Raw genomic sequence first — 23,130 nt, 5'->3', positions numbered from 1 at the left:
TGAATATTGGGGAATATTGTCACTCGTAGAATATATATTGAACTCGCAAGCTCGTGCAATATAAAGTTCTACTCGGGATAATATTCCCCAAAATTCATGCAATTACCCTATAGTATCTCATTTTTTTATTTATATTTAATTGTTTTTGATAAATTGTATTCCAAAATCGTGTCTCGCAACGGGCCATTTTTTCTGTTAAAAAATCATGACATAAACATAACTTTATCTAAAATGGGCTTACCAAGGACCGACATACTTCGATCTGATAAATGAATAGACCGTGCCTTTCAATCATAAAGCGAAACATTTTCAAAACCAATAACATCTACTGAATTAAGCAATTATCATAAAGAAGTTTTGTGATTATTCACATACCACACCATTTACAAAAAAATATACATTGCTAAAAAAATAAATTGAGATATTTTCGTAAGTTGCTTTTCGTCTAGTGTCAAGTTCCTTATGATGCGATGTATAGCATATTACTAAAACGTTCCTCTCGGGTCACTTGTATATATTATATTTTTTTTATTTTTGAGTGTAAATTCACATTCCGATAAGACGTGGCACGGTACTTGTCTATCCCAAATTTATGTATTTGGTTTTGATGTTATATTTGTTATTCTCGTGGGATTTTATCTGATGCTTGGTCCGTGTCTGTGTGTGTTACATTTAATGTTGTGTCGTTGTTCTCTTCTTATATTTAATGCGTTTCCCTCGGTTTTAGTTTGTTACCTCGACTTTGTTTTTGTCCATGGATTTATGAGTTTTGAACAGCGGTATATATTCAGTTGCCTTTATAGATAAGATATTACTCTTTTTTTCTGAGTGCGCTTTTATTTCCACATAAAGGGGCACTAGCTACGAGCTACGAGATATATATAAAAAACGGAGATACTATTTTTTATTTAATATCAATGAAAGTGAAAACATGTAAATCTTTATTCGCTTTCAGCAGGCAGTATGGTTAAAAAAAAACATTGATGATGACTTATTTACTTGCAAGTGAATAATTTGATCTCAAAGAATATGTATTCATGTTAACTTCAATTTAACCCCGGCCCTTAGCTAGAGATGGATAATATGTGAATTGTATGGACAAAGTTAGTGAAAAGATTAGAATGTCAACATTGACAGTGAAGATTGGTAAATGATTCAATTGAGTGATTAGATCAACAAAATATCATTCCTATACAAGTAAAGACGATGATAAACACATGGTATAAATCTATAATATGTAATTAACTGACCTAGAAAACTCCAACAGCACAAGTTTGCTTACTCTATTACTATATATATTTATGTTGTTGTCGCCAATGTGGTCATCGGATGACATTAGTGGTCAACTCGATACGAAATTTAATGGAGTCTAGACTTAAATACACACGAAACGAAGCTACTTATTATCATGCATATGCCTTGTTAGTACGTTTTTATAGTTTAGAATAAAGTTTTACATTGTTATAAATCAAATATGACAATTTGAGTCAAATCGGTGAACAGTTAGTGTCCTTTTAACTATACAGTTATTCTCATTATTTGCACATGTACTGTCCTTTTACTTAAAAAGTACAATTTGAAAAATAATATCCTTAGTCACGTAAAGACCATTTACCTGAAATTTATTCTTACATTCTGTTAAAACTTTTCTTTAATTATCTGCGTTTTTCGGTTGAAAAATGTATAATTTTATAGAATCTAACACATTTCGTGAACATGTTGAATATAAGTTATTGTAATATAGTTCTTGTGTAAAATCAAAGTGAACAGTGTCAATGAAAAAATAAAAAATAATAAAACAATGTAAAATACAGAGACACGTTAATATGAGCTTTATACAAATGAGGAAGTTTCATACAGCTTAACGATTTTTTCGTGTAGGTACCAACTGATAGTGCAATCACCATGCGAAACTTGCATAAGAGGCGAGAAAAAAAACAGCACAACTGCCTGGTGTATGGAATGCTCTGAGCCATTATGTATGACTTGTGCAGATGCTCATAAACGTAACAAGTCTTCGTTACAGCATGAGGTTATTTTTGCAAACACAGGTTACGAGATATATAGAAGGAAAAGTCAAAATCTAGGTGATAACGATTAGTTTCGACAATCGTCATTTTTGTACAAAGAACTATCAAATGAATGTACAGATGTGAAAAAACAGGTGAAAGAGTTGATAGAGATGAATGAACAAAACGAAAAAAAACTTATAGTTCAAGAAAATGAAATTATGTATGCTATAAAAGACAATACTGGACAGGTCAAGCAAGAAATTGAATCCAAAGTGTTGCAGCTGGAATATGTGCTTAAAAATTACTTAGCATCTAAAATAGACGAATGCACTCATATTCCACACAGAAAAAAAAAACTGCTAAAGGTTAGAAAATCTTTAGTACAAATCCATCAATATCTTGAGTCAATGGAAAACAACGACTGTTCAAATGAAAAAAAAGAACAAGTAGAAAATATGGCCAAGGAGTTGTCTAGCATCAAGGACAAATTAGAGCTAACAAAGGCTACATTGCAGAGTTTCAGCATCACATTATTTAATACAAATGTATTTCGTATTCAGAAACTTGGATCAGTTGAAGTTAAAAGCAAAATCTATATTTGCAAACCAAATGGAAAAATTGACGATACGCAAGGCCACATAACTGAACTCAAAAATTTAAAGTCTTTAGGTGAGAAACTAAAAACAGACATTTTCTTGTCGCCAGACACATTAATGCTATATGCTGTATATGCGGTTTCAAGAAGATACAATTATGTATCATAATTGGTTGAGATTGCAGTCTTGTAATTGACTGTTCTATAGGCTTAAATGCAAAACAGCTGATCTTTGAAAATAAAAAAATAAACAATGCTACATAGAAAAAAGTTCATGTTCATATCATGTATGTACTAATGTGAAATTGTGATTTAATCGAAAAAAAGGGGGTCTTGCCACGAAGAATAAAAAGATACGCAATCCATTTTTTTTCTACTTTCTGTAAAAAAAATGCACTATTTTGTTTCCCTCCATGTTTTGACATGCACCGGAAACTGGAGTTGTAATACAAGACTGGTACCTTGAACAAACTAGAACCAGGATGGATCATTGCAAAAAGTCTATGAGTACTTACTTTTTAAAAATATCTGAAAATTAGTAGTTGAGTAATTTAAAAAAAAAATTAAATGGTTGAACATTTTTAATACATTTGTTGTTGTAGACTTGTGTTTGGAGATACAAAGATCTTCACTTCATCTGTACAGTAAAACTGGTCGCTCAGAACGAGTTTGGAGGGGTATGTTATAAGCTCGTGCAGACGTAACAAAAAAATCCAATTAATAATATAAGGTTTATGTTTATGTTTTTAAGGGGTTAAAGGTAATTTCAATGGTATTTTTGTAGTTTTTTGCAATTTTCTCAGAATAAAGCGCCAGTCTGAAAAATCACTGAATCTCGATAAACAAAGCTCTATAAATAGTGAAATATTATAAAAAGCAGGAACATCTACATTCTTTTAAATACAGTGTAAACAGAACAATATATAAAATCCACGGTACACATCTCTCGTTTACGGAAGGGTTGTTTGCTTTCAAGAATTATGTGAATTTCCCATAAATATTTCAATCATTGACACATTGTCAATAAAAAAAGATCTTGACCTTTTGTGCCGGAGTGGTTGACATGATTTTTCATTAGCCCGAATTAGAGATAATTTGCACATGTTTGATGCAGCTCGTCATAGTTAACATTGTTCGCAATAGTATTTTGTTTTAGTTATTTATTTATATATTTTATACTATGCAATAGACTGTTCTTATTTACAGCGACATTTGAAGGATCTAAAGTAGCCGTCAAGAAAAATACTGATCAAGAGTATGATGTATGTCGACAGGAAGCAAACATTTTAACGAAAGCAACTCACGAAAACGTCATTAAAATGATAGGAGTTAGCAAAGTGCAACATTCATATTTTCTTGTTTTGGAGTATCTAACAGAATACAGCTTTAAAGAGATTATATTAAATGAACCTGTACCAAAAGTTACAACTATGGAGTATATGACAGAAATAATGTATAAGGTAAGTGTCATAGTTTAGAATTACATTGTTTCAATCCGAAGTAGATATGTTTTAGTTCGCCCTCGATCTTTCCTTATCCGATATTATCTTGATTTTGTTAATAAATTGGTTATTGATATAAAGTTGTATAACTTTAAATATATTCAATCATGTATCATTCAAGGGAAAACCAGATTAATTGATGTCTTATCTAATCCATGTCTTTTTATAAATATGCCTGTGTGAAGTTTCCTGAGTTATACGTTATAAATATTTTATAATGATTTCGACGGAACCGCGGTTGCATTACATGAAAATATCAGCAAAACATTGATCAACTATTGACTTTTGACAAGGTCATATGTTATACAGGAACATGTTCATATTATGTTGACCGAGGACGAAGTCCGATTATCGATATCATCTTACAGGATATATATTACGTAATGACTGATTGAAAGTCACCAATCTATACATAATATAATTATGTATTAAATCAATAGGGTTCAGTATTACTTTGGTGTAACCTTTAATTGCATTAAACATTGAACATTAAACATACGATTTCTTGTAATATTATCATCTGCAATTTCCAGGAAAATATTGTAACCTCCGGTCAAAATTGCACATTTTCTTTTATTTTGCTGTGAAGCTTCCTCCACGGTTGTTATATGTGACGTCATGACGTCATAAATCAAGAATGTTGCAAGATTGTGTTATATTGACCGTCACTATACATATAAATACAAAAATAGCTTCAATATAATTAAAGATAGGAACAGAGCTTCGGATTCGTAAATTAACCATTGACACTCGTAATCATGAAAACCAATGAAAACAGTACAATGCTGCACCACATGAAAGTTTGGTAGACATTTAGTATGATACCTTTTTTTCGAACAATCTTGAAATGTTCAGCCATTCAGAGATGGTCTTGATATAAGTTTTTTGATTCAATGAAGATATTAAGTGATATAGAAAACAAACCGTAACATGCGTAATTCGACATTTAAATATGTTCGTTCCAGATTGCAGGCGGAATGACTTTTTTAGGATCAAGGGAGATAATTCATTCCGATTTGAGAGCAGATAATATTTTATTCGGATCAAATTGGAACCCAAAAATTTGTGGATTCAGGTTTGCTCATATGGTAAACGACATTACTATAGATCCCAAACGAAGACGTAAGTAACATATCAAACGAGCTTGGATATACAAATGCAAAGCGTTACGATACGAATCTTATAATCTCTGATGTTAATCCATACGATGTGTCTATACAAACACATCAAATAACATTTTGGTGTACACCATTTATAGCATCAACCCTATAACCCTTGTAAATAGTCAAAATATTGTGTTCACACATTTCGTTTGTTCTCTTCAATTTCGGTCTGCGTGTTAAATAATTATATGACCGCAGTAAATATATAGTAATTTCTCCCGGACTACACATGTGTCCGTTAGGTCGGTAGTGATTGGCGTATGTTACACACTCCACCCGATTAGTGTTAACATTATAATAAAAGGCTTATACTTGTAAGTTTCTATGTTTCAGTAATATCGTTTAACTTTCAAACTGATGATTTAAAAACGAAGTATTTTTTTTCAGGTGAAGGCACAACAAGTAACGTGTCTTACATTTTCGCCTGGGTTTAGGAAATTTCAAGAAAGACTGAACTTTATAGGTTTTAAATTCAAATTAGATGTCATGCAATCTAATGAGACCAAATTACTGAATTTTACTTTACGTCCATACCAACTTCTTTTGTCTCTGGTGAAGAGTCGTTTAATTGACAGTCACATCTACTTTCCGTGTTAAGACATAGTAGCAATGTATCTAAATTGTAGAAAAACAATTAAGTGTGATATCATTTTTAATACATTTGGATGAAAATGACATGAAAGACAGCGAACAAAAAAACTGGTCAAATAACAGATATCTTTTTGATATTTTATTGAAGCGAGATTAATATACTACGTGTGTTTTAACATTAGACCATAATGCACTCATCAAATTTTTGTAACGCAAACTAAGTCACTTTATATCTGAGAAACATGCTAGATCTAACCCTAATTCAAAAATAAATTCATACAATTTTGTGTTATTTAAAATTATCAGTTCTATGCAAGGATCACCTTTTATCTGGTACCTTGATTGCTGCTTATGTATAGGCTGAAAAGCTGTCCTCTTACTTTTTTGTTTGTAATTTTTGTTTTGCTTGTACTGGTTTACTGTTATAGACGGACACCACATATCCTTTGAAATTGTATTAATATATATAGAATAATAGGTAGTTGAGTTTTTGATACTGACTATATCATGTGGAATATCTAGATGAGCCTGTTAGGGCGAGTTAAGATATTCAACATGATATAGTCAGTATCAAAAACTTAACTACCTATTATTCTGTTTATCGGTAATTATGACGTCACGCAATGTTATGACGTAAAGCATTGTATTGCCTAATATTGTCAGTGATACAGCCAGTACGTTGCTTCTCGAAAATATAAGCCATCAAGATGAAAGGGAAAATATACGAATTACCGATAACTAATGTATACTGACATTAATAGTTTCCCGTACATTCTTCTGTAAGCTGGTAAATCTAGCAGGTATTGATTTTTGTCCAAGCTGAAATATTACGAAAATATAACATAAAGTCTCAAATTTTGATAGTCCTGATTAACAGAAATTAAATGATGGCTCCTCTAAAACTAATGTTAGATAGCATGCTTTAAATGTGGAACGTTAAAATCATGCTTTGGACAGAATGGTTCGAATTAAAAAATGTCAATATACAAAAATATATGAAACTGCGGAGAAGTCATTACTAACAATTTGAATTACCAGAGTCGTAAGAAAAATTATGAAAGTTGAGAGTTTATGAATGAAGATTATGTGCGGTTTGTTTTGCCTTTTGCAAGTGCCAAAAATGAAATTGAGATCAAATAGAGATGATTGCAACATATTTTTGCAGAGTTTACGTACATAACATAAGTTTAAAATAGAACATTAAATTAACAAAACACAATATATATCTTAACCAGGTACTTTTCCTCCAGTTAGATGATTGGCACAAGAGATAATCGAAGGGAAAAAAGCAACCACCAAATCTGATGTGTGGTCTTTTGGAATACTATTAATGGAAGTGTTTGGACACTGCATAGAACCTTATGAAGGTAAAATGACTAAAATTAGACTTAGTTAATAAGTTATATTTTTTTAAATAATTAGATAATGATTTTGTGGTTCAGTTAGTATAGTAAGCAGGCTAACCAACGATATTGCATTAGAATACACAATCAATGCATTTTGCGTAATCAGCATTATCAGACGATATATAGCGAAATTTACATTGGTTATTCGTAAGGTCATTGATGACTCCAATATGCTATGCCGTTGTACATCGTCCATGGCAACATACAATTTTGATGTCTTCTATAGTATACAAAAGATAAAATTTTCACCTGACACATTTGGAAAAGTTATTACATTCCGAAGCGTACAAATAGTCTTATAATGTCAAGTGTTAAAGTTTGATAACGGAAAAGAGCATATGACGTCTTACTGGATAGCGCAAAAGACTAAATGAACGATTTGCGGAATTTCTTATTCAACACAATGATTGTGTTGACCATAAGACATATAGGTTTAACAAGTTGTGGGAAATGATTATTGCTAAATCCGAATATCAGTTTAATCTAAATAGGAATATAAAACCCACCAAAGACTCGCTTGTTATTGTATTGAAATCAAATAACTGGAGTTGATTACACGCTATTTCCATTTTTAACTCATTTTCGTCTGAAAAGTTTTAATTGTTTAACCTTTTGTAATTGCAAGGCCTTTTCTATGTGACAATGCAGTATCCGTTGTGCTCGTTTTAAAGGTCTTAATGTGCGTTATAAGTTATAATCTCATATGGTCTCAATTTTCAATCATGTTAATAGAAATTAAAAAATATTTTCTTATTTTGTGTATATTTATTAAATATACATCTCACAAATATTTATTAAGTATTACAATGACTTGTATTTCAGACTTAAAAGATCCAGAAGTATTTGAAAATATAAAAAGGGGATTAAGGCATACAAGACCCGAATGTTGTCCCGACAAAATTTATGAGCATGCTTTATCGTGCTGGTTCAAAGATCCCGATGCTCGAGTAGCATTTGAGTTGATATCCCAATTTTTATATGACTATGTTTGTCGTTATGACATTGGTACGGAACATGGATATGATGAAGTGGAATAGTTAGACGATGATGATAGCGTGTGTAAGTGACTGAATGAATTCAAATAAATTATTTTGTTTTCCTTGTAAAACAGCGGGACAATTTCTTTTAACATTTCAAACATGAAAGGAGATGTCTATTCAAATATTTCTGGACTGCATAAGACATATGCATGTATTTTAACATCTATTTAGCAGTATAACCATTTTTTTTGTATATTCATTGTTTTATATATCACTACCAGGAATTTATACAACATTTGCATGTAATTTAAATGCCACTTCAAATACAGTACCGGTATAAAAATTAATCAATCATTACATTTCTTATTCCTATGTTTTCAGTACAATTATTCGTATGTCTGTGTTCAGTTATGTTGAGAAAAAGTTGTTTTCAGTACTGTAAATGTCAGTCATACATCTTTAAATACATTTTCAAAAAATATAGAAATGTAAGAAAACTCGTTATGCACACTTCGCAATAGATTAATTATATGACAAAAAACAACATAGTAGAATATCAAAAGATTAACATCTTTCAGTCGTCATAAGTCCAGCAAGAGATCTTTTGATATATCGACAGGTGTAATCTACTACTGTGACCTTTTTTTTTCAATTTGATACATGTAGCTGTTGCGTTTTTTATTTTGTCACATTTGCAAGAAGATAGGAATACTGCTACACTACTTTTGTATTGCGTAATTGCTCATAGTCTCTTCTTAAAATGTTGTAATCTTCCGCATGAATAGCTGTTAAACATGACATACTTGAACAAATGTTGGGAAAAAGGTATTTCAAGATACATGTAAAGACTCTGAAAGAGGGACAAAGATTCTAGAGGGATAGTCAAACTCATACATTGAAAACTAACGGCTTGGCTAAAAATGAAAAATGAAAAAAAAAACATGAAAGACAAATACAAGTTCAGAAGTCACAACATAGAAAACTAAATAATAAGCCACGCAAACCCCACCCAAAAACTATGGGTAATCTAAAGTGCTCCGGAAAGGAAAGCAAATCCTGCTTTACATGTTGCACCCGTCGTGTTGCTAATGTTATTAGAAATCCAGTAAGGAGTCTTTTTCGGTAGTTCGGTAGGGAAGCGTATTGCAGTAACGACATGTGGAAGATATCCGATTCATCTTCGAAGAGGTTATTTATAACTCGAGATACTGTTCGTAAAATTTAAAAAAATTACTTCACCATTTTGAACACTTAATTTAATAGCTTCCTTTGGAGCAGCAATGTTATCAAGACAATTATGATAGGAATTACAAGCCCGGTGATATCGTTTCATTTGGAAGATATACAGTATACTTAGTATGCAGGTGCTTCTGAAATGTTGCTACATAGATTTGAAAACTCACAATTGGGAAGCTGAAATAATCTCTTTTGTCGTTTTCAACCGACCCTCATTGTCAATGTCTAGACGTATGGCAAGATACATGTATGAGGCAGACGTAAATTTATCTTTAGTTTGATGGGATAGATTCGTTCAACATAGTCACCAATTTTTGTATAATTTAGTGACATCAATTATTCGACAATACAATTGTTTAAAGACAGCAAACCAAGGTCATGTTTTTTCGTCCATCAGATGAGTTCAACGTTTTTCAACTGATTTTTATAGTTCGGTCAGTATGTTGTACTGTTATACTACTGTCCCATGTTAGAGGGAGGAATGGGATCCCGCTAACATGTTAAACCCCGCCACATTTTTTATGTATGTGTCTGTCCCAAGCAGGAGCCTGTAATTCAGTGGTTGTCGTTTTTTTATGTGTTACATATTTGTTTTTCGCTCATTTTGTTTTATAAATAAGGGCATTAGTTTTCTCGTTTGAATTGTTTTACATTGTCTTATTGGGGCCTTTTATAGCTGAATACTCGGTATGGGCATTGCTCATTGTTGAAGGCCGTACGGTGACCTATAGTTGTTAATGTCTGTGTCATTTTTGTATCGTGTGAACAGTTGTCTCATTAACAATCATACCACATTTTTTTTATACAATATCAATAACATATAAAAAGTTAGTCCCTTTTTGTCATTTATATTAGTTGATCATATATACATTTCATTAACGATACCTGTTTAAGCATTTAAGATAAAGATTAAGACATAATCAAATCCATCTTCATAAAGGACATTTTATCAAAACATTTATTGTTTTCTTCAATACCATATTTATAAAATTTAGGTAGGTTTTTCTATATGAATGAGATTTTGAATGAATAATTGTATTCACCTATTTCATAGTGAACATCAGTCAATAAATCTACATATTAACCTTATCAAAAGACATTTATAGACATAGATTAATATTCTTTTTACACATAAGAGTAAAAGTAGAATAACACTGTTCAAAAGTCATCATTCTGGTGAGAGAAAACTAATCTGGGTTCAATCAAGAAACGAGGGAAACACATCAACTATAAGCCGAAAACAACGAAATATCAGGAACACTGAAGTGAACAAAAATCAAACGACGATACAACACACACAGAAACAACTATCAGATAACATGTGCCATTTTCCTGACTGTGTACAGGACATAACAAAATGTTGGTTGCACCTGGTTTTGTGACTAACTAAACTTCGCGCTCGTATGGCAAAGTTAAATATATCACTAAAATGACAACATGACATGACGGGAATACAGTACAAATAAATACAAGAACATTCAAGACAGATATATGCAAAAATAAACAGTTCAATTGCTTATTTTGACATGCAAACCACAAAATAAAAAAGAAAATGTAAAACAACCTATGGACAGCGAACAAAAACAGCTCAACAGAACCCCGAACGGGTTTTCACACGACTGGATTAACGCCACAAACATGACGTCACATGTTAATTTCTAAAACTGTGATACAGTGCAAGATAAGGTTAGTAATTAACTGTTTAACAATTATAAGAATATTAATATGAAATTGTGTTAGAAATCAAACACTTAATTTAGTGGAACACAACGAGTTAGAGATTTAATATCTTTAATGTATTGAAATATTAATGTTACTTTATTTTGCATAATAAGAAGTAATACGGTTGCCCTTTATACAAATCTTTTTTGGTCCTCTTTCCTATATCGAGAAAATAATGAAACGGGTTATATAGTTTAGATTTTATATAAATTCAGCCAAGATTGACGATTAGAAAATTTCGCAAAAACCATACGTTCACGAGTCGAGCAGTCTTAAGATCTGATGGAAAAAAATTTTACCCTGAGGATGCACTGGTCCAATTTTCAACAAACAAGAAGCAGCCTAATCAAAACACACGAAGGAGATTGTTTCCGAAATCGACCTATGGAATTTAAAGGTAAAAGCAAGTTGCATTTTTTCAATTTTCTTAGCCTATACGCAAAACTCAAATTAAAATGTTTTATGGAGAGACGTTCTGTATAATCTGCTTTTGAAATGCTAAGTCAGTAGGATTTGTTTCGATTTTTCTATTTTTGATGTTTTACACCCCTTTTAAGCGTCGCATTTATGCTAATTCGTAGCAGTCAGATTATTGGTGGAGGAACATTATCACTGTGTGCTTTAGTGAGATTTGAAATCGATTGTATAAAACATAAAACCTTCTTCAGGAAACATGTTACGTAACATTTCTTTATATAATTTATTCCAAAGATGAATACTTCGATTATTTTTGCGGTAAATCTTTGTCGCCTCTAACTGCTGTCGCCGCAATCCAAATTTCATTATGACATGTGCAGACCAATGAAACATAGTAATTTACATTCTTAACATACAGGCAATCTGTGACGGCCGGTAGACCCGTATCATGCAGACCAGAATTAAACACACATACTTTTGTAAAGCTTGAATTTAAGTACCGAGAAACAGCTTCTTGTGTAGTATTACTTGTTGTTGTTTGAATTTCGACATCTCTTGCCAATGCAACTAAAATATATTCAATCTATATGTTTCAACAATTATAATGTGCATTGTTTTAATCACAAAAATTTGTAAAACATGAGTGTGATATTCCATACGAATGACATCCTTCTTTACTAGATGGTTTTGCATAATCTTGATTTTCTCAATAAAGTAGAACAAACAATCGAGTCATGCACGAATCACATAGAAAAACCAATGACTTATAAGTTTTCTTCCGCAAATAGGAATTTAAAAGTTTGGTGGAAATTTGATTTAGAAAAATGCCGAATTCTTATACAAGCATTTAGTTTATTGTTAAATCTATAAACTTATGTTGGTGTATCTCTACTTAAGACATCACCACGCAATATTATTAACAAATTATACTGATTCAACAGTATGCGAGAGTTAGTTAGTCAATAAACCAAGGGATATGAATTAATGGAGTTTCTTGTTTCTACCCATGAAGTCTTTTATAATCCATTTTTGTTGATATCTATACACGTTATTTCATTGTTCTTGGTACTTCCAGAACTTGATGGTTTTTAGCCTTTAAGATGGGTGGTAGAAATATGAAATATAGGATTTTTATATTTTTAGAAACTTATTTTACTTGCAGTACATTAATTTGCCAAATGGCAATTGCTTTTGTTGCAGCAGAAATTAGTTTTAAGTCAGTTTTTTCCTGATTATTCTTTGACACTTTACCATTTGCAATGTTAAAGACAATGTGTTGCACACACTCACAGTTTGTGTTACGGTACTGTACGGTTACAAAACGACATCATTAAAGAGAATAATTTGTGGTAACGTTACAGAAGACATCAGTAAGGTCGCCGAATATTTGTTAGTTTCCTGCTCAAATTTAAATTCTCGGAGGATATAGTTTGAAAACAAGCACGGTTACTAACAACTTTATGTACACCAATGGATTCGTCGTACAATTTAGGATCGTGTCGATTGTTTTTTTAAATTCTTTAGACCAACGAAATAGAAAAATCAAAATATGCCGTTTTTGTATGTTTCTTCCCCTATATTTTCTTTGTTTTTCTGGTGTATTTTCTTGTTAATTACATCAGCATGTATCTGCATATCGGTAACCCCCTTCTTTCCTAGTAATTGCTGATGTATTTTTATATCGAGACTCCATATGTAGAATTCAAAATGATATGTGAAGTAGTTAATTACAGTGTAGGCATGTGTCAATGAATGGCTTACCCCCTTCAGAAGCAACATATGCGTACCAGAATGAAAATAAACAGGAAACATTGAATGCAGGTTGGTTCTGTGCAATTCACTTCCTTACAAAAACTATGATAGGCCGCCGAAAAGTATTTTGGTTCATAATAAGCGAAACGGGAACTTATCATTGGAGTTTCTAGAAAAACACCACAATGGAGAACTACTTCTTCTTTTCTGGGAATATATCTGTAATAAGTACTTACCGTTCGATATATTTTGTAATGCTAACAGTTATTAAAAAAGAAACAAATACCAATTTCATTCGCAAGTGGCGTTCTACATGGTGTTTTATGCAGTCGCAATTTCAAATAGTTATTGATTGGAATCATAATATCATAAATAGATATTGAAATTAGGGTAAAGAAATTTAAGTAAACTTAATCACAATTAACAAAATATGTCCAAAAGCAAAAGACAACTCCATGACCATGGAAAAGTAACGAATGGTCAAACAACAGTTCAAAGAAGGTGAGCAGAAGATGAAACCAATCGGAATATAAATCATCATGTGAGAGGTATAGCGTTCTATAAGCGCATTGGTAATGGTTTTTTTTCTTACAGAATTGAAGTAAATCCGAATAGGTATTCTTAACATTCTGGGTAGTATTAAATTATGAAGAATCTCGTTAGGAATAAACATTTCGAAAAGTTTGAAATTTGTATAGCTATAATTTGTAGAGCTCAAATTGAATTATAAGTGAGAGTAGCAGCCGTACAATAAGTATTCGAATAGAGAGAAAATGCAAAATATTGTAATAGAACGTGTACAGATCTGACCAATACACAATTTTATTTGATTTTAACCACACTTTACATTATGATAAATGTTTATATTAATTACATTTCACCTCAGATCAACCCTTAAAAACACATTGAAAACTTTTTTTTTATTCATGCTTAAACAACATGTTTTATAACATGTTGTCGTATTCATAAACACACCTTCAAGTATTTTATTGTTTGAACTTTGGCTGGTGTTTTCAAAAGCTTTAATGGATTTCTGCACCTTCGAAAAAAATAAATGTGTAGAGTGTTATTACAAGTTTAAGGATCTGACTTTTCTTTCAAGGTCAGTTTGTGTCTGTTCAAAGTTTTAATTTCTACCGTAACAAAAATCGCATATTTTGTCTTTTAATATATTTAAAATATTAAAAAAAAGTTTACCGCTGCAATTGTTTGCACTTGTCTAAAGTTAGGAATCTGATGTTCAGAAGTTGTCGTTTGTTGATCATGTTGTTCTTTACAAGTGTTTCCCGTTTCTGTTTTTATTAGGATTAAATCGTTAGTTTTCCAGTTTGAATGGTTATACACTAGTAATTTATTTGACCCTTCATAGCTTGCTGTTCGGTGTGAGCTACACAATGATCCATTTTTAAGACCGTACTTTGACACATAATGATTTATTTTCTATAAATGGTGACTAGGATGAAGAGTTTCCATTGGCACAAATACCACATCTGCTGATATATAATTCCAGTCACAATGCATGTATCTGAAGTAATCTGTACCAATAAAGTTTCGATGTTTTCAGAGTGGACTGCCTCTTGTGGTGTCTTTTGTAGATTTTTCAGATGTAAATGTGTCTTTTTTCCTTCATTTTTCCTTAGGTCTATAGAACTTAACTCTGCAAAAATCACTGATTTTTAAATCTTCGTGATATAGTTATATGCGTTTATTAGATCTTATAGTAATAGATATACAAGTACATGTAGACTGCGAATTAGTTATGGTTAAGTGAAGAATTTTCGATATCGAATAATTAAATGTTTCGCTTCATTTTGATTTCGTTATTAAAGAATTCACTGTGTTTAATTATTATAATTCTAATTATAGGTAAAATATTTTTTCATGTTTTTATTTAATATTTTGTGTTCTTCCATTGATTGATAATGGAATTTTCAGTAACTTTTAACACCAACAAAAAAAAAAAAACAGCAAAAGTCGTCTGTAAAACTGTATTAATTATTACGAAGCAAATCAGACTTGGCAGAACTCAAGAACATTCAACAGCTTAATCAATGTTGATCAATCTTAATACGACATGCATATTTTTAATGGTCACTGATGATTGCCTTTTTTCTCAAACAAGTTCAATATTGCGCTTGTTCTGCACTTGATAGTAGCGATCCCTACATCATGTTGTTTAATATGTTTTAGTAGTGTGAGGCGCATCTTGGTTGAGAAGGTGTTTGTATTCTATTATAATTTCTTGTAAATAGAGTATCAGAATATGGATGATTAATGTAGTGACATAGCTAAAATAATTTAAAATCTTTCTAGTGTTGAATTTCAAAGTTTACGTTTCCAAATTCAATTGTTGGATATCAAACATTTCTGAAGAAATAATCTTTCATCTATAAATTACATAACTAATAACTTTGTTTTTTACAATTCTCCTTCTATTATCGAGAATATATATACACAATGTGATCTTCTAAATGAATGATAAAAGTGGAGTAATTGTTATATAAGATCAATAGGTGATACGATCTGATGTACAAGAGTGATAATTTATTCATGATTAAACAACAGGTGTTATTACATGTTTTCTCATTCATAAACACACCTCGAAATATTTTATCATTTGAACAATCAGGCTGGTGCTTTCAAAAGCATTCAATGATGATTTTCCCTATCTTCGGAAAATAAAATTTGCTAAGGGCCTTAAAAATCCTCTAGGCATATTGATCTGACTAATATTTCAAATTAAGTTTGTATCTGTTTACATTTTCTTTCTTTTTTCGACCAATAACATGACATATGTGTATCATCTTGTTATAGGAATTCGCATATTTTTTAGTAGTCTTTTAACTATAAGTAGAGGCTCTAACTAGCCTGTGCCGCTCATGGTTTATGTGCATATTAAACAAAGGACACAGATGGATTCATGAAAGAAATATGTGTTTTAGTGTTGGTGATGTGTTTGTAGATCTTCTTTTACTGAAAAATCTTGCTGTTTATAATTATCAATATCTATAATGAATTTGGCCCAGAAGTCACAGCGGCAATTATTTTGTAGAAACTTACCAAAATTTACATTAATATTGAAAATTGTTAAAAATTTACTATAAGGGATAATAACTCCTAAAGTGGACATTTGACCTTTTTTGGTCCGGTTGACTTATTTATAGCTTTTAATTTACTGTACTTCATTGTAATTGATGAACGAGAAACGTATCAATTAAGACACAAATACTCCATATGCTAGTGTCGCTGGGGTGTTGCTACACAAAAATGGTAAGTTGACCATAGGAAAATTAAAATCATCGCGTTTGCCATAAATGTTGATATTGAACCTACCATCAGTAGTCATTTCTAGAAAAGGGTCTAAATATGAAGCAGATTTATCTGTGTCGGTATTATTTGAATTTCAAGTTCACTTGGATATATTAAATGTAAGTGATCACTGAAACTATTATTAATTAGAGACAGTACATACTCATTATACCGAAAGGTGAAATTAAAAGACTGGTTTAATTTCTTTTCTCCTTTTTGTACAAGCCCTTGGATAAATTCTGCTTCATAGGAACATATAAACAAATCTGCAAGTTGAGGAGCGCAATTGGTACCCATTGGGATTCCAATAGTCTGTTGGAAGACCAAACCTCCAAATTAAAGAACGCATGACAGTGATATCCTCGTCGGTATATTTTGTCTTCGACTCTGTATGATTTTTACACAAAGTAAGCTGAATTCCAGCCCAAAACTAGAAATTAAAAACGTCTAGTGCATTTTTTTTTAAAGAAACATAAGCTGACGAGTTCTTTCAGTTGAGCTTTAAGTTTGATATATGGAATAGTGGTATAAAGAGTTGGAAAATCAAAGGTTGTAATGTTGGTATAATGTTTTAATGATTGAGATTGTAAATTCACCAATAACTCTTTTGAATTTATAAGTATCCACATCTGATTAACACCATCTCTTGAATATGCCGTTTCGGAATATTCCTGAGGTCCTTCTTTGACTGCAGTGAGTATGGCAGTGAGAATTTTAGAAAGGGGTTTAGTGGAACACTTGAAAGAACCTGCAATAAACCTTTCCTTATCAACATTCGTGAAGCTGAGGAATCCAATATAAGTATGGACGATCCTGGTCTTCCTCCTTTGGAATAACACCAACGAGATTTGAACCGATTTGTGGTTTTCCAGGATCTCCTGCTTCGTAAGCGTAATTAGTGTATATGTAGGATTTCCAAGTGTGTTATTTATCCCCGAGTTCCTTACTCAGGCAGTCAATGTAGTGTATCTTTCAAACAGAAACAATATTGTTTGAGACTTTGTCAGCTGGAACGACAACATATTTGTCATGGAGGCAAGACAACTCCTCTATGACATTAGGGTCTTTAAAGATGGAAGGAGCTTTTGTGCTCATTTACCCTTTAAGATCACATATTTTCTTTACTCTTTGTAATATAGATACATTCATTAACTAAATTTTATAGTAATAGATATACATGTACATGTTAAATTTTCGGAACTGCGAAATAACTATGGTCGATTAAAAATTATTATACTATCACCGTAAAAGTCGCTGATATCGAATGATTGTATAGTTTACTTTCTTTCTATTTCGTAATCGATAAATAAAGTGTGTTTATGTTTTCTAATTTAAATTATAGGTAACGACATGGATTGAAGACAAAAGTTTATTTCTATCGTTAATTTTCAATATAATTATGTTTAAATAAAATTACATATTCGTCTATTAAAATTATTTAAAGATTATAGTATTTTCCAACAGGTGTATAACAGTGTAGAAAGTCAATTGTTAATCTTAAGGGGATACCTAAATGTTATATAACCTTAGGTGGGTCAGTCTAGTATATCGAGGAAATTATCGCAAAAGAATAGCGTAAAAGTAACGGTAGTCGAGTTTTTCGACTGGATTGTAATATCTGGTATAGGGTCGTGAAAGGATTCATATAGAGAAAACACGTGCATCTAGGCCGAACGGTGACCTATAATTGTTAATGTTTGAGTCATTTTGGTCTTTTGTGGATAGCTGTCTTATCATGCTCATTGGCAATCATACCACATCTTCTTTTTTATATTGCAATATTATTATCTAGTTTAACATGTTTAATCAATAATAATGACAAAATTTGGAAAAATAAAAATGTCTTCAAATCGTTTAACAAATCGTTTAACAATCGTTTAACAACTTTTTGGAATTTTGGGTCCTCAATGCTCTTCAACTTTGTATTTGTTTGGCTTTTTAACTATTTTGATTTGAGCGTCACTGATGAGTCTTATGTAGACGAAACGCGCGTTTGGCGTATAAAATTATAATCCTGGTACTTTTGATAACTATTTACACCACTGGGTCGATGCCACTGCTGGTGGACGTTTCGTCCCGAGGGTATCACCAGCCCAGTAGTCAGCACTTCGGTGTTGACATGAATATCAATTATATGGTCATTTTATAAATTTTCTGTTTACAAAACTTTGAATTTTTCGAAAAACTAAGGATTGTCTTACCCCAGGAGTAGATTACCTTAGCCGTATTTGGCACAACTTTTTGGAATTTTGGGTCCTCAATGCTCTTCAACTTTGTATTTGTTTGGCTTTTTAACTATTTTGATTTGAGCGTCACTGATGAGTCTTATGTAGACGAAACGCGCGTCTGGCGTATAAAATTATAATCCTGGTACTTTTGATAACTATTAACACTATTACCAGTATTAGGGAAAACAAAGTACGAAAACAACATCGTTCTTATCAATGTTCAAGATTACATTCTATCAATTCTCGATATTTTGACTGGTTTTTAACTGCAAAACATCCCCAAATATGTCCATGTCATATAATGTCGAAAGTCGATTGAAATCACTATGTTGCTGTAAGACAACCAATGTTTCATCTATCTGTGGTCTGGGATCCCTTGGTAACCGGTTTGTACTTAAATAAGCAACACGACTATACAACATGTGGAACAATATCAGCTTACCCTTCCGGTGCAAAGGAAATAATTCAAAATGTTTAATTGGGTTGTGTTGCTCAGTCTTAAGTCCATGTTTTGTTTTGTGTACTGTTATTTTTTCTCATTTAACCATGGCTTTGTCTATTTTCGACTCATTTAACCATGGCTTTGTCTATTTTCGACTCATTTAACCATGGCTTTGTGTATTTTCGACTCATTCAACCATGACTTTGTCTATTTTCGACTCATTTAACCCTGGCTTCGTCTATTTTCGACTCATTTAACCATGGCTTTGTCTATTTTCGACTCATTTAACCATGACTTTGTCTATTTTCGACTCATTTAACCATGGCTTTGTCTATTTTCGACTCATTGAACCATGGCTTTGTCTATTTTTGACTCATTTAACCATGACTTTGACTATTTTCGACTCATTAACCATGGCTTTGTCTATTTTCGACTCATTTTACCATGGCTTTGTCTATTTTCGACTCATTTACACATGGCTTTGTCTATTTCCGACTCATTTAACCATGGTTTTGTCTATTTTCGACTCATTTTACCATGGCTTTGTCTATTTCCGACTTATGAGTTTGAATGTCCTTTTGGTATCTTTCACATCTATTTTGCAAATGTTGTTCATCATCACGATCACGTGTAAGGTCTTGCTGAACTTTGTGTTTAGGAAGATGTTCAATGATGCGGACTCGTGTTTCCTTATTGTTGATTACTTAAAAAGAGCAACAAAACAACACCATGTGTGGCGTTTTGTTATTTTCAGTTATACAAATGTTTATGATTGTTCAGTAATGCTTTTCTGTGCTTCACAACTTCATGTCATACTATTCAGTGAAACAACATCTAGGCACTTTATTAATTATATATAACAATGTGTATGCATATGTTCTACAATCAGACAAGATACTGTAGTTTGTAATATACTGTGAATTGATTTTTATTCGTTGGATACCAATTTTCGTGGGTTTCGTGGTTACAGGGAAACCACGAAATCAAATGTTCAACGAATTACAAATATCATATAGGCTTTGTATACAGAGATTGCTAAACAACGAAATCCAATATCCACGAAAATGCAAGTTTTCCTCAATCCACGAAAATTGATACCCACGAAAATAAATGGATCCACAGTATGTCAATATGTTTGCAGTAAACGTTCCCCCACTCACCCTCTAGTTATTTAACTACCGTTACTTTGGATAACTGTTTCTGTTATAAAACTTCCCCATTCATCTTCATTTACAGAGCAGTTATAAATCGGTCAATGTCAATATATTCTGTTCAAATATATATAATATTAAAGTCACCTTTTTTTTCCCACTGCATTAAAACAAAAAAACAAGCTGCAGCCTTGGATGTTTTGTAGGTTAAAACTTAAAAGTTTAAAAAATGTCAGTCTATTATCACATTTAAAATCACCATGAATAAAAAAAACTTATTTACAATGTGAAAAAGGAAATACATATCAGGTGGTAGCTACAGGATATTTAAGAAATAAATATTACTTGCCTAATATTTACCTAATTTATCATATATTAACGGGGAATGCAGAGTACATGTGTTTTTATCTTTCAGAATTATTTCATGTGCACATCTTATGGATGCTTTTAATAAATTTGAAAAATGCATGAACTAGTTTTAATATCAATTGACCAAAACGTAGTTGGCGATGTTAATAGATAAAAAAAACACACAGTCATGGTTTTTGTAATTTGTAAATATACATAATCAATTCCTTTTTAATTTATATATTGATATTTTAAACTTGGCCTACAACTGGTAAATGACAACTTATTGTACGTATTTAATTGCGTGATAAATTCATCCGGATAGTAATGTTTCGTTCTTCCGCATTCTTGACAACTCGGCCGATTCCGAAAAAGGAGAGTAGCGGAGTCACCCGCGGAGGATTGCCGATAGGTTCTTCCGTACATTTTAACCTACCGTGCCTACTTTAATTCGTCCAACTCGGGTTAGTAGAGTCTTTCGAATTGACTCGCCTGACAACCGAAACCCCCGAGTTTGACCTTCTTAACCTACCCGAGGTAACTCGACATCAACCCTGGGTCGGGGCAGGATAAGTCGAGTTCCAAGATGGCGTCAATTAGTTGCAACAAATAAAAGTGATACAAATAAACTGGTATTTGACCAAATACAGCCGAAGAATAAAGCTGACAAGGGGAATTTATTATTGCCTGTATTTCGGAATCATTCAATATTGTTCCTGTGTATATCAGCTGTCGGTGGTGGTTAGAAATGAAATAAAAAAAAATTTTTTTCTTTGAACGAATTTTTTTCAACTGTTTTTTTTAACTCACTAACACACTATTTTTAAAAGCAAACAGGATGAGAACTTTTCTTTGTGAAACAATATGTAATATTTTTTTTATTTTAACACTCAGCAAAAACATTGTTTTCACCTCCCTTATAATAGTCAACTCGATGGTAGAGGTTTGACTTCGATTCGGAACGGTTGCGCACATGCGCATTAACACTGACCTTTCAACTAGAGTTAATCCGAGTTGGACGAATCGAAGTAGGTCCTGGAAAATACTGAAGTTTAAAGAAAATAACCTTGCAAAATGCAAATACAGTGAAACCTGACTAAACTCAATCCTGCATTAACCGAAAACCTGCCTAAACCAAACATGTTCTTAAGTACCGTCATATCAGATTATGTGCGTAATGAACCTGATAAAAGCGAACATCGGTTGAACCGACCAAAATCTTCAGTCCCGTAGAGGTTTGGTTTAAACAGGTTTCACTGTATATGTTTTTGTACTTTCAAAATTTGTTCAAGTGCACACGTAATAGATGATTTTAACAAATTTGAAATATGCATGTATGAGTTTAAATATCAATTGACCAACACATAGTTTGCGATTTTAATAATTTTAAACATCTGAAAATATGCATATAAAATTCCTTTTCAAATCCTATATTAATATTTTGAACTTGGCCTGCATCTAGTACATGTCATTTACAGGTAGTCATTGTTTTTACTTGTAATTTCATCCGGATTATAATGTTTCGTATTTCCGTACATGTATCCGTAACAAAACTGAAGTCTAATGGATGATTTTTATTCATTTAAAGTATACCAGTATGAGTTTTAATATCGATTGACCAACACATGGTTCAATGCTTACTTTTCTAATATCTTGTCCTATCTATAGGATATTACCTTTGCTTGTTTATTTAAAATTGAGAATGGAAATGGGCAGTGTGTCAAGGAGACAACAACCCGACCATAGAACAACAGCAGAAGGTCAACAACAGGTCTTCAATATAGCGAGAAATTCCCGCAACCGGAGGCTTTCTTCAGCTGGTCCCTAAACAAATATATATACTAGTTCAGTGATAGTGAACGCCATACTAAACTCCAAATTGTACACAAGAACCTAATATTTAAAATATTACATGACTAACATAGGCTAGATGCTCCTGACTTGGAACAGGCGCAAAAATGCGGTGGAGTTAAACATATTTATGAGATCTCAACCCTCCCCCTATACATCTAGCCAATGTTAAAAAGTAAACGTATAACAATACGAACATTAAAATTCAGTTCAAGAGAAGTCCGAGTCTGATGTCAGAAGATGTAACTAAAGAAAATAAACGAAAATGACAATAATACAAGTCATAAATAACAAAAGGCTACTAGCAGTTAACTGACATACCAGCTCCAGACTTCAATTACACTGATTGAAAGATTATGGCTTTATCATATGAATATCAGGCACAATCCGTCCCGTTAGGGGTTTAGTAGCATACCATCATAATA

The 23,130-nt window shown here is 32.1% G+C and overlaps 1 protein-coding gene across 1 annotated transcript; it reads left to right on the top strand.

Moving 5' to 3' along the window:
* Positions 1-2,467: 2,467 nt before the first annotated feature.
* On the top strand, positions 2,468-8,567 carry LOC134717652 (tyrosine-protein kinase Src64B-like). Its single transcript, XM_063580148.1, has 6 exons — positions 2,468-2,681; positions 3,210-3,284; positions 3,814-4,067; positions 5,075-5,231; positions 7,099-7,230; positions 8,092-8,567. The coding sequence occupies exons 1-5, from the start codon at positions 2,468-2,470 to the stop codon at positions 7,119-7,121; spliced, it is 723 nt and encodes a 240-aa protein (XP_063436218.1). The 3' UTR covers positions 7,122-7,230; positions 8,092-8,567.
* Positions 8,568-23,130: the final 14,563 nt, after the last annotated feature.

The sequence above is a fragment of the Mytilus trossulus genome, chromosome 5 (assembly GCF_036588685.1).
Source record: "Mytilus trossulus isolate FHL-02 chromosome 5, PNRI_Mtr1.1.1.hap1, whole genome shotgun sequence".
Classification (NCBI taxonomy): Eukaryota; Metazoa; Mollusca; class Bivalvia; order Mytilida; family Mytilidae; genus Mytilus; species Mytilus trossulus.
This window is presented reverse-complemented; position numbering and strand designations above follow the sequence as displayed.